Below are 10,507 nucleotides of genomic sequence, written 5' to 3'. Positions count from 1 at the left end.
GTCTGTGTATTACTTGTAGTTGCTACCTTTCTTGAGTTATGGCATCTCTTACGTAAAATAGTCACCCGAATTATATACGAATATACGTGTGCGTTTAAAAGTATACTCGGGTTCTGAAGTAACGAAAGTGGTTCGCATATCCTTTCGTTTTGTTACGATTCAGTATTACTGTCTCAATAAACAACATTTTACTCTATAAAAGAATCATGATTTAGTATTAAGCATCTGAATCCACCATCACATGGCATTATTCGATTCCAGAGTTTCCACCGTTACGTGAAATTTAGAACCTATATTATATTTACATCTTCAGCAAAGAAGTACAGCAACAGAAGGACCCACCCCAAAAAAAGTAAAAACGACGGACAACTATAAAAAATGATGGAGAAAACCAAGAGCTTTTAATATGAGAAACATTGAAGAACAGGTAGGAAGATAAATAGATGACTACACTTCCAAATGGCCTGAATTCAAAAGAATGATCAACTTGTGAGTGCTCTCTTGAGTCCTGCTCGTTGCTCTGGGGTCAACTTTGTAGGAAAACTGACATCAAATTTGATCTTGAGATCACCCCTATGACCAGGCTCCTTTGTTATTGGCATCCCTTCTTTTGCAACATTCATCTCGTAACCAGGACTCACAATGTCAGTGACTTGAACATTTAAACTTCGTCCATCAAGCGTGTTGAGGTTTATTGTGGTTCCTCCAATGGCCTCAGCCAATGATACCCTTTTGTTCACAATAAGGTCATTCCCGTCTCTCTTAAACACATCATGAGGCTTCTCGTCAATCACAAACACAAGGTCTGCAGGCAGTTGATTTGGTTCTTGATTCCCTTTCTCAGGGAACGTAATCTTTGTCCCTTTCTTCCAACCCGGCTTCACATCAATGGTCAATATCTCTGTTTCCGGAACTGTCCATCTGCAATTTTTCATATTTATTTTCTTCTTGAGAAATTTATCAACAAAATGTTAAAGAGAAGACATAGTTTTTAACTTACCCGTTAGCATCAACGGTCTTCCTTGAGATCTTCATTTTCCTAGTAGAGCCAGTGTACAATTCCTCCAAAGAGCAAGGCAGTTTGGATTCCACAGGTAGTGGCTTCTTTAGCACATTCCCCCGTCCAGTACTATATGATCGAAAATTATTATCCTTTGCACTAAATCCACCAAATGTTGTAGTCCCTCCATCAGAGGGGAATCTCTTAGATTTCCCTGGCCCAGATGATCCAAATCCAAAAGGGCTACTTCCAAAGAATTCTGCAAAAATATCCTCTGCATTTCTGGGGTTGAACCCATTTGATGGTTCGTCCGGTGGCTTATCTTTCAATCCCTCCTCTCCATATTGATCATAAACTAACCTTCTTTGAGGGTCACTCAGCACCTGAATTCACCAAAGCTAGCCCCATTACATCTACAGTTTGAGGAAAAACATGCATCAAACTGATAAGGATTTACTTCTGGATTATATTCCAGCACCATACAAAAACAATGACCTTTTTTTATTTATTTTAGCGTGGATGTTGATAAAATAACTCCATCTCAAGTAATATTGATGGAAAAACTGACAATTGAGCGCCATAACTTTCATGAAATTTATGACCACACTTAGATGCAGAATCCACAAAGAACAACCTTCAATGCCCCTAACCTTTTCTTTTCATCAATTTTATTTCTCTACAATTAGTATTTAAAATCACCAATTTGCCTTTCATAATCCTATTGAAATTACTAGCATTTTTAAAAAAAATGAAATAACGTGTTATTTTCTTTCTTTCTCCCTTTTTTCCTCCATATTCTCACCAACCAAATTATTTCAGGAGTTGTTAAATTCTAATGGCTAAAAACTGACATTGAAAAGAACACAGCATGAAAGGTTTCTTGCCTCGTAAGCCTCTGAAATCTGTTTGAAATTGGCTTCAGCTTCCTTTTTGTTGTTGGGGTTCTTATCAGGGTGCCATTTCATGGCCAACTTTCTGTATGATTTCTTGACATCATCCTCCGTAGCATTTCTGTTAACCTTCAACACATCATAGTAATCCACACCCATGTTTTCTTTTTCCACAAAAAAAAAACTTGAATATCTCGCTATTATTGCAACAAATACCTTCAAATAAAGACTCTTTTCACAGACACCCGATTGCGATATACAACCCTTCGTCCACCAAAGTTTGAAACTTGCTTGGAGGGTTGATTGAATATGCGAGGTGACATGAAAAGAGAACGAAAAGCCCGATCAAATCAAATGACAATAATTTTAAAAAATCTAGAAATTGATGTGTCGGTTTGCGATTGCAAGGGAAAATTCGGATGCAGTTCCAAGGGTGGAGGTGCACGTGTATTCTTTCTTTTCTTTTCAACGAGCTGGTTGAAATTAAACGGGAAATTCTAAATAAACCACGGCAAAAATAAACCACAGCTCAATTTGAATAACTATCAAATCTTTTAAACCATAAACATTTTTCTCAAATTCCAAATAAACCTCATTCATTTGAACAGTTTTAGTGTAATTTAGTTAATGTTTCTTTGATGCTATGTTTTTCATTTACCAAAACTATATTTTCTGAAATATTATATATCTAAGGATGCTACTGATATACATATATTTTATTTGTATTCAATAATTTTAGAAAAAATATTCCATATTTATTTAATTCTAAAATTGAAAAATATAAAAACAAAGAATGTAGAGAAAATAGATAAAATTGTGTGAAAAATAACTTCCCTTAGTGAGTAGAAACATTTTACAGGCAATAAAAAAACATCAAAGAAATATTCCCAATTTATAAAAGAAAAATTAACATGAAACAAAAGTTCCAGAATAAATATTTTTTATATTATTTCTTGTATAAAAAATCCCATAATTAGTTGCATCCCTATAGAATTTTGCTAAAGAATATATTTAACAACTGATACCACCTTCGCCAACTAGAATTTAAACACCATCATCACAAAAATAGAAGAAAAACTCTTACTGTAATCCCAACCGTATTAAGTTTAATAAAAAAACAAGTTAGTAAAATATTAAGCAAAAAGATAAATAAAATTAAATGTCTTCAAAATATATAATCCATGAAATGCCCACAAAAACAAAATTTTAATAAAAAATTACATTTATCCGCCCTCACCCCAAAAAGTATAGATAAAATATAAAGGGAAAATTCAAATTCCCATGGAAAGAACACAATGAAAAATCCCATGAAACGACGAGATCATATTTAGTGTCAAAATTTACCTCTTGAAGAAGATGGAAATAAAATGCAAAAGTAGAATACTTAGTAAGAAAATGTTGAAAAAAATGACACTATTCTTATTTTAACCCCCGATCAACACCATGATATATTTTCAAATAGTAATCTAGATAGTAATTGAACATTTGACTTAAAGGGTAATTTAAAAAAAGAAATCAAGAATTGAGTGAGGTGAATTGCATTGCAACTTCGTGACTTTTATTATACTATCTCCAAAGCGAGACCTCAAAAGTATTTCACAAAGAAAAGTGCAAAATATAACACTTTCGCCACCAAAAGCAAAATAATATTCAAACAGCTTAGAAGTAAACAAACAAAAGAAACTATAGATGTCTGCTGTCAAAGATAAACTTTCCTACATTTACACTTGCTGATTGCTTTATTGAGATTTAGCGAAGTACTTGCTTATTTTTCAGGTTGCTTCTCTTTTGGTGAAGTAGAATCATCATCTGCCGGCACAAGTTCTGAAGGATCATCCCTATCGGGTATTTCAGAAGGCCCCAAGTCATTACTCTGTAAGGTGAAAAGATGTAATTAATGGACAGAAATTACAACAAAAAGTAGAACATATATTACTTTGAGAAGTGACTTTGACTAATAAAGTTAACCAATATGCTGATAATTCTGGCAATTAATTGTACTGGGAAACAGATTACTGCAACACAAATAGGTGAGAGAAGTTTTAACGAATGTTCTTAACAATAATCTGCAACACAAACAGATTATTGCACAGAACACAACAAGTTATAAGCATTGACATGCATGTAAACACAATAAAGCATACAGAAGTGTACAAAAAGAGGATACAGAATTAGGTATTTGAACAGAGAGATATCTCCAATGAGAACAGAAAGAAATTCGAAAAATCAAATCACACGGTGAGTTTGAATAACAATTTTTGTGTCAATGCAGTGGGAACTGAATGTGAAAATCTNCAGGGCGAAATTAAAAATATTCAAAAAGAAAGGGGAATGGGACTGTGTTGTATCAGTTAATTGTAATTTTTGTGTACAAGTATTTCCACCCAGAAATAATCTCACATAAATTTTCACTCAGCATCATACCGTAACCAATGATTCATGCAACATATAATATACACAACACAAAGAAAAAAGAATGCATAAAGCCACAAAACTTTGAGATGACGAAGTCTGAACAAAATAATGATATATATATATATATAAAAAAAAAAAAAATATATATATATATATATATATATATATATATATATATAAAATAATACCTCAAGCAGGCTGAGCATGTCCATGGTATCTTCCAGATCACCACAGTTGACAAGGTATACATCTCTAAGGGATTGTTGAGAAATATCAGGAAATGACTTCTTTAGATATTGAATATCCATGTTAGCTTCTGCCTCAAGCCACTCTGCCATATGTGCAGAAACCCAAGCTTGTCGGTCGAGCTCCTCTTGACGCAAAGACTCGGTAAGTTTTCTGACACGAGCTTGAATAATGCTCTCAACCATCGGAACCATCGGAACTTTTAGCTTTTTCTTGATATCTTTTTTTTCGTGCTTCTTGGAATAACTCTTTNTGTGTTTCTTGGAATCAATTTNTTCGTGATCCTTGGAATCCTCTTCTTCGTGGTTCTTGGAGTCTTTCTCTTCGAGGTTCTTGGAATCTTTCTCTTCATGGTTCTTGGAATCTTCTTCGCGAGTCTTGGGATTTTCCTCCTTGTTATTGTTGGAACCTTCTTCTTCATAATTCTTTGAACTTTCTTCTACTTCTTTCTTAGAACCTTCTTCTTCGTGATCCTTGGAATCTTCTTCTANGGGATTCTTGGAACCTTCTTCGCGAGTCTTGGAATCTTCCCCAACGTGGTTCTTGGAATCTTCTTCGCGAGTCTTGAAATCTTTCTCCTCGTGATTCTTGGAACCTTCTTCTTCGTGATTCATGGAACCTTTTTCGTGATTACCGGAACGTTCTTTGTGATTCTTGGAATCTAGTTCTTCGTGATTCTTACCATCCAATTCTTCGTGATTCAGAGAATCCAGTTTTTCTTCAGTCTCGGAGACTGGAACACATGAGAGTGTACGCGGATCCGAATTAGGCTTTCCTGGCATTGTAGACTTGATTNTAGGAGCCCCATTTGCACAAAAACAAGGAAATTCAGGCAACAAAGTTAGTAAATTCAGTCGTTACTGACGGAACCCTGAATGAACTTTAAGTTACAATGTTCTTCCACAACAAGAAACCAAAAAGTTTGAAAATTTCATCATGACTCCTGCACACACCCATNCCCAAAACCCCCAATAAATCAAGTTCCTTTTTTTTTTCCTTTTCCCAAGGCAATACAAGAAAAAGACGAATTCGTGAAAAAAGAAATCGAGCTTCGACGTGAAAGCAGAAAAAGAATTTGGAAATGAAAGGGAAGAAGAACAAACCAGTTGAACGCGAAACTCTGAATGAGAGAGATTGAGGAATGAAATGAAGTGTGAAGAAATTTGGAAGAGGGCTAGGCTTTTATAGGACTTTGTGTTGGCGGCAATCCATCCATGGAAATGCGTATTTAATTAAAATTAAAATTAAAAAGAATATAATTGAGGTGAGTGAAATAAAAAACTTATTTTCACAAAATTTATTTATAAGCAAAATTGACTATTTTCAAGTTATTTAAAAATAATACTAGTAAAATTCATTTAATATTTTGTTTATATAATAAAACTATACTTTTTAAATTGTTTTTAATCATATCTATTGGTGTGATACTTATGTTAAGGAAATTTTGTAAAATTGGCATTAGTTAACATGGAAATGGTTTTTTTATGTTAGTTTGCTAAATATACATATTTTTTCTTATAATGGGTAAGGAATCGTAAAGATAATGCTAAAAATAATTCTGTACTGTTATTTTCTAGATTAGTATGTATTTGTTTTAAACTTTGTATAATTTTCAATCTAATTGAAAATCAGTCATGGAAAATTTTGACTAAAATTAAATGAAGCTTCGAATGAAAAACAAACAATTTATAAAATAAAAAATTATTACATTACTGTTAAAATATTTATGGCAAAAGCATTTGTATGAAAACGTTGATGTAAAGTTAAACAATGAAAAAGTAAAAATTGAAATTGATTTTTATCACTAAATTAAGAAAAAAGCAAACTAAATTAAATAATAGTAACTGATAAATATTTTCCGCGTATGTTGTTAAGAAGATGTTAGAAGAATAAAGTTGTAATAAAAGGGAAGTGTTGAAAGTGAGATAATGTTACAGTGTGGTGGTGGATGACACAACTGAGAGCTACCAATGGTTTTACCTTCTTCTTCTCTCTCCCTTTCCTTCTTCTTCCCCACTTCTACTCTTCTTCCTAATAACCTTATCTTCAGGTTCTTCTTCATAACCCTTTTGAATAATTTTAGTTTATGTTCATATTTGCTCTCTTTTTTCTAAACCCATTTGCTTTTGTTAATCAGAAACAACAACAGGGCTATCTTTAACCAACACAATTTCCCATTATCAAAGGAAAGACTACGTTTTTCATGTTGTGCTCTAAAACCCACTTCGCAAAACAGGGTTTTTAGAAGGGATTTGGTGTTGTTAGGCTTGACTTCGGTTTCTCTAAGATGGCCACTTTCAGGTACTTCTCTTGCATTCTCTGTGAGGATTTTCTGCTTGATTAGATTATAAGAACTAGTTTTATTTCATTTGACATGTGTTTTATTATGTGATGCAATTGAGACACATTTGCTTTATCATTGTTCTTTATGTCTTGCAGTGGCTCTTGCTGAAGAAGAGCCCACAATGGCTTCGTTTTTAGATGAAATAAACGCCTATTCTTATCTGTACCCTGTTGAGTCGCCTTCCAACAATATTTCCCTCAAATGGTATGCCAAGTAAATGCATGTTATGAGAATGCTAGCAACACTCTTTTCAACATACTACTATTCACTAAAATTTATTACAATTAGAAATCACAAAAACAAATGCGAGTCTTACATATTATTTAGGGAATCTTATGATTTTATACTTTTGTGTAAAAGTGTGTTAGAAAATATGTTACAAGCACTTCTCATATTTTATATATATCTTTATTTATAGTAAGCAAAATGATAAGGGTAGTTTCAAATTCCAACTTTATCTAATGTTTTTTACTACATTTAATAATGTCAGTAAGACATTAATTTGTTCAGTGAACTTGATCCGATGGAGTGCTAATGCATCTAAGATTCCTATATTTGGCTTACAACTTCACTAGTTGTCTGGAATTTTTCCTTAATCATTCATTATATAAGCTAACTCTTTCCATATATTTAAAGGGTAGAATCCCGCAAGCCAGAGCGATATTCATCTGCCGCACCACTTTCTCGTAAGTTTCTCTTTTCCTTTGCTAGGCAAAAATCTCTTATCAAATAATTCAGGATAGAGGTCATGTTTCATTGTGAGCTTGTTACAAAACAACTGTCACCAGCTCTGTGATTAAAGTGTTTGAATGGTAGAAATTTTCACTAGTGAATATTGATATTGTGCATAAAGATACTGGATGCTTGCTTCATAATTTTCCTTTTATGGATAAAAATTTCTCCGTAAATTTCATGTAGCTGATGCACGCCTGCGCATTGTGTCCGAGCGTGTAGACTTCATTGATAATGTCATCATTTCTGTCACGGTATTCTCTCAACCTCATACTTGTTTGAAGGAGTTTTAGTTATCTATTCATGTTTTTTATACTAAATTCAGATAGGTCCACCAAATGCAAGCTATATAAAATCAAAGGATAAGAGTACATGGACTGCAAAAGATGTTGCTGATTCAGTGTTAGCTGACAGATCTTCACTGGTAACTGGCCACTCCTTTGTTACTGAAGGTTTTTGTGTTAAAACTATTCTTATTGGAAACAAAAATTTGTAATCTTCTTGAATAATTTCAAACCACAAGGTGCCACTACTAATGTTCTGAGTATTGATTAAAATTCAGAGATTTATCATTCACCAGTTAATAGGGATTACCCCTACCTGGAAGTCAGGGAGTTGTATATGGTCATAAATGTTGGATGGTAGGTAAAACACTTTGTTATAGGTTAAATTAATCTTCTCTGTTTTGAGGATTTTCACTGACTACAAACGAGAAATGGTGCTCCAAGATGTTAAAATACAGTTTACCTCTGCTGCATATTCTGATAACAAGATTTTGCAGCGAGTTACCTCAACTCAGCGTTTAGAAGAGAGTTCGGTTCTCAATACCCATTCTAGTGAAGTAAGCCTCGTAAAACAATCTTTATTTCTTTGTTTCCAGTATTTCATTTCTCTCTCTCTCTCTCTCTCTCTCTCTATATATATATATATATATATATATATATATATATATATATATATATATATTAAGTTGAAGTTTATGCATAGTGAGCTTATTTGGTTCTCCTCAGATTGATGGTGAGAAGTACTGGTATTATGAATACCTTGTTCGTAAAGCACCTTTGAGACTAGTAAGTACTGCCTTTTGATAGAAGTTTTTTTTCATGGAAAGATGTGGTATATGTAATGACTTTTGATTTATAAACCCTGCTTGTACAGACTGATGAATCAAATACTTACCGGCATTATCTTGCTTCAACAGCTGAAAGAGATGGTATATCTTCTATTTTATTTCATTGGTATAGATTATTTCTAACTTGGTGTATGTAATATGAGACTGTCCTCTGTATATTCATACAAAGTGCTTCAAAGCTCCTTTTTAAATGATTTTGTTCTATTTTCTATTTCTCATTCAATGAGAGCCACACTTGTTTCGGTTTACCATGGAGGCTAAAAACAAAAGAAGACAAAATGAAATATCTCTTTATTATATTTTTATGGGATTACCAATTAGCTAATTCCATGCCGTTGTTTTTCTTTGTTCTCTTTTTAAGGTTTTCAAATTATATCTTTCTTTTGGTGTTGCATTTCGAAACTTCTCTTCTTTTTCTACTAAGCACTTGCTTGCAGGTTATTTGTACTCTATCAGTGCTTCAACCATCAGCCCACGGTGGGAAAAGGTACTCTCTCTCTCTCTCTCTCTCTCTCTCTCTCTCTCTCTCACTCACTCACTCTCATTTGTTGTCTTCATGTATGTTTATGTTCATTGATTCAAATGATATATGAGAACCTGTAGAAGCAGTATAAATTACAGAATTAGCAATTGAACTTTTCTTGCACTGCCTCAGTCAAATGATCAAGCATGTCTAATTCTTTAAGTTGACAATGGTCTGACTGAGAGAACATGTCACACTTTTTCCTTTTCATCTATCAAAGGCGATTATAAGACCTGAGAATTAATGTCAAGGTTTTCTTTTTAGAAAAAAAGAAACAGTATGGTATGTTTAAAAGAGGTAAAAAGAGGTAAAAAGAATGCAAATGGTTTGATTTTACCTAAATGCATGCATATGAAATCTTCTGTTCCATAATTTTCTGGTAGTAATTAAACTTAAAGTTCCATTTTTATTAGCTTTCACCTTTTGAGGACCAGTCTCTGATTTCTAATTTACGAGAGGAATTCTTAAAGAGATCAGAACCAAGTTGTGATTTGGGCAAGAAGTTTGATACATGTTACTTTTATGACTCATTTTATTTGTGGAGTAGTTTATTCAAAATGGCCCAAAGTATTACTACAATTCCTAAAACAATTTATCTTTTGTGTGGCTCTAACCATAGAATATATTTAATGCAGCTGGGGCCTTTCCTTGAAAAGGCAGTGAGTTCGTTTCGTCTCCTTAGTCCAACAGAAAATTATGTTCCTCCCTACAAAGATCCCTGGAGATTTTGGTGAAAACTCCTTTTTTTTTATCGTATTCATGTGATTTTTTAGGCATGAAATTTATGTTTCATTCAATTGTTGGTCCAAAAAGGCAAATTGAAATAGATTCTCTGAAAGAGATGAGCAGAACATGAGGCCTTCTATTTCTGTTTTTGGTATTCTTTTTTATCATTCCTAAATGTACTTTAACATCGTTTATTTAGCAATCCAGTTTAGATAATAAAATAGAGGTTTTAAAATCTTAATTTTAACTGATTGCTTTACTATGTATACATTCTGTAAACTGTTGCAATATTATGTGAATTTTTTAGGGAAAAGCAATTGACTTATCATTTAATCTGTGTCAATTTCATATTTAGCCCCTTTTAGGTTAATTGTTATTCACCTAAAAAATCAACAAGCCTTTTCATAAGTAATGTTTCGTAATACTAAATTGTAATAAAAGTTCTGAAATTTACTGGTATAGAAAGAAGGAATCGGTTATATTTTGTATTATTCTCCTA

The 10,507-nt window shown here is 33.0% G+C and overlaps 3 protein-coding genes across 8 annotated transcripts; 1 reads left to right on the top strand and 2 right to left on the bottom strand.

Annotated features, from left to right (window-relative positions):
- Positions 1-183: 183 nt before the first annotated feature.
- On the bottom strand, positions 184-2,533 carry LOC106761323 (dnaJ homolog subfamily B member 4). 3 transcript variants are annotated; one of them, XM_022780827.1, is made up of 4 exons: positions 2,107-2,533; positions 1,885-2,019; positions 1,001-1,383; positions 184-921 (listed from the first exon to the last, which is right to left on the bottom strand). In XM_022780827.1, exons 2-4 carry the CDS (start codon positions 1,963-1,965, stop codon positions 483-485), a joined length of 903 nt encoding a protein of 300 aa, XP_022636548.1. In that variant the 5' UTR covers positions 1,966-2,019; positions 2,107-2,533; the 3' UTR covers positions 184-482. The 3 variants fall into 3 exon arrangements, with proteins under 3 accessions (XP_022636548.1, XP_022636549.1, XP_014500350.1); XM_022780828.1 differs by having other exon boundaries at positions 1,885-2,011; XM_014644864.2 differs by having other exon boundaries at positions 1,885-2,533.
- An 889-nt stretch (positions 2,534-3,422) lies between these two features.
- LOC106761243 (protein starmaker) lies at positions 3,423-5,744 on the bottom strand. 4 transcript variants are annotated; one of them, XM_022780830.1, is made up of 3 exons: positions 5,601-5,744; positions 4,484-5,346; positions 4,213-4,426 (listed from the first exon to the last, which is right to left on the bottom strand). In XM_022780830.1, exons 2-3 carry the CDS (start codon positions 5,331-5,333, stop codon positions 4,299-4,301), a joined length of 978 nt encoding a protein of 325 aa, XP_022636551.1. In that variant the 5' UTR covers positions 5,334-5,346; positions 5,601-5,744; the 3' UTR covers positions 4,213-4,298. The 4 variants fall into 4 exon arrangements, with proteins under 4 accessions (XP_014500257.1, XP_022636551.1, XP_022636552.1 ...); XM_022780831.1 differs by having other exon boundaries at positions 5,655-5,723; XM_014644771.2 differs by lacking the exon at positions 4,213-4,426 and adding an exon at positions 3,423-3,763 and having other exon boundaries at positions 4,494-5,723.
- A 708-nt stretch (positions 5,745-6,452) lies between these two features.
- On the top strand, positions 6,453-10,274 carry LOC106761084 (psbP domain-containing protein 5, chloroplastic). The gene is made up of 11 exons (XM_014644583.2): positions 6,453-6,601; positions 6,689-6,852; positions 6,991-7,099; positions 7,532-7,581; positions 7,814-7,881; positions 7,953-8,051; positions 8,409-8,468; positions 8,638-8,697; positions 8,786-8,840; positions 9,197-9,246; positions 9,918-10,274. Exons 1-11 carry the CDS (start codon positions 6,522-6,524, stop codon positions 10,014-10,016), a joined length of 894 nt encoding a protein of 297 aa, XP_014500069.1. The 5' UTR covers positions 6,453-6,521; the 3' UTR covers positions 10,017-10,274.
- Positions 10,275-10,507: the final 233 nt, after the last annotated feature.

The sequence above is a fragment of the Vigna radiata genome, chromosome 5, assembly GCF_000741045.1.
Source record: "Vigna radiata var. radiata cultivar VC1973A chromosome 5, Vradiata_ver6, whole genome shotgun sequence".
NCBI lineage: Eukaryota > Viridiplantae > Streptophyta > Magnoliopsida > Fabales > Fabaceae > Vigna > Vigna radiata.
This window is presented reverse-complemented; position numbering and strand designations above follow the sequence as displayed.

Coding starts and splice junctions, on each gene's coding strand:
- LOC106761323 (XM_014644864.2), bottom strand. CDS start 2,049: ATGGGTGTGGATTACTATGATGTGTTGAAGGTTAACAGAAATGCTACG. Junction 1,384..1,884: donor AGATTTCAGAGGCTTACGAG/GCAAGAAACCTT, acceptor TGGTGAATTCAG/GTGCTGAGTGACCCTCAAAG. Junction 922..1,000: donor AAGACCGTTGATGCTAACGG/GTAAGTTAAAAA, acceptor GAAAAATTGCAG/ATGGACAGTTCCGGAAACAG.
- LOC106761084 (XM_014644583.2), top strand. CDS start 6,522: ATGGTTTTACCTTCTTCTTCTCTCTCCCTTTCCTTCTTCTTCCCCACT. Junction 6,853..6,990: donor TCTAAGATGGCCACTTTCAG/GTACTTCTCTTG, acceptor TATGTCTTGCAG/TGGCTCTTGCTGAAGAAGAG. Junction 7,100..7,531: donor AACAATATTTCCCTCAAATG/GTATGCCAAGTA, acceptor ATATATTTAAAG/GGTAGAATCCCGCAAGCCAG.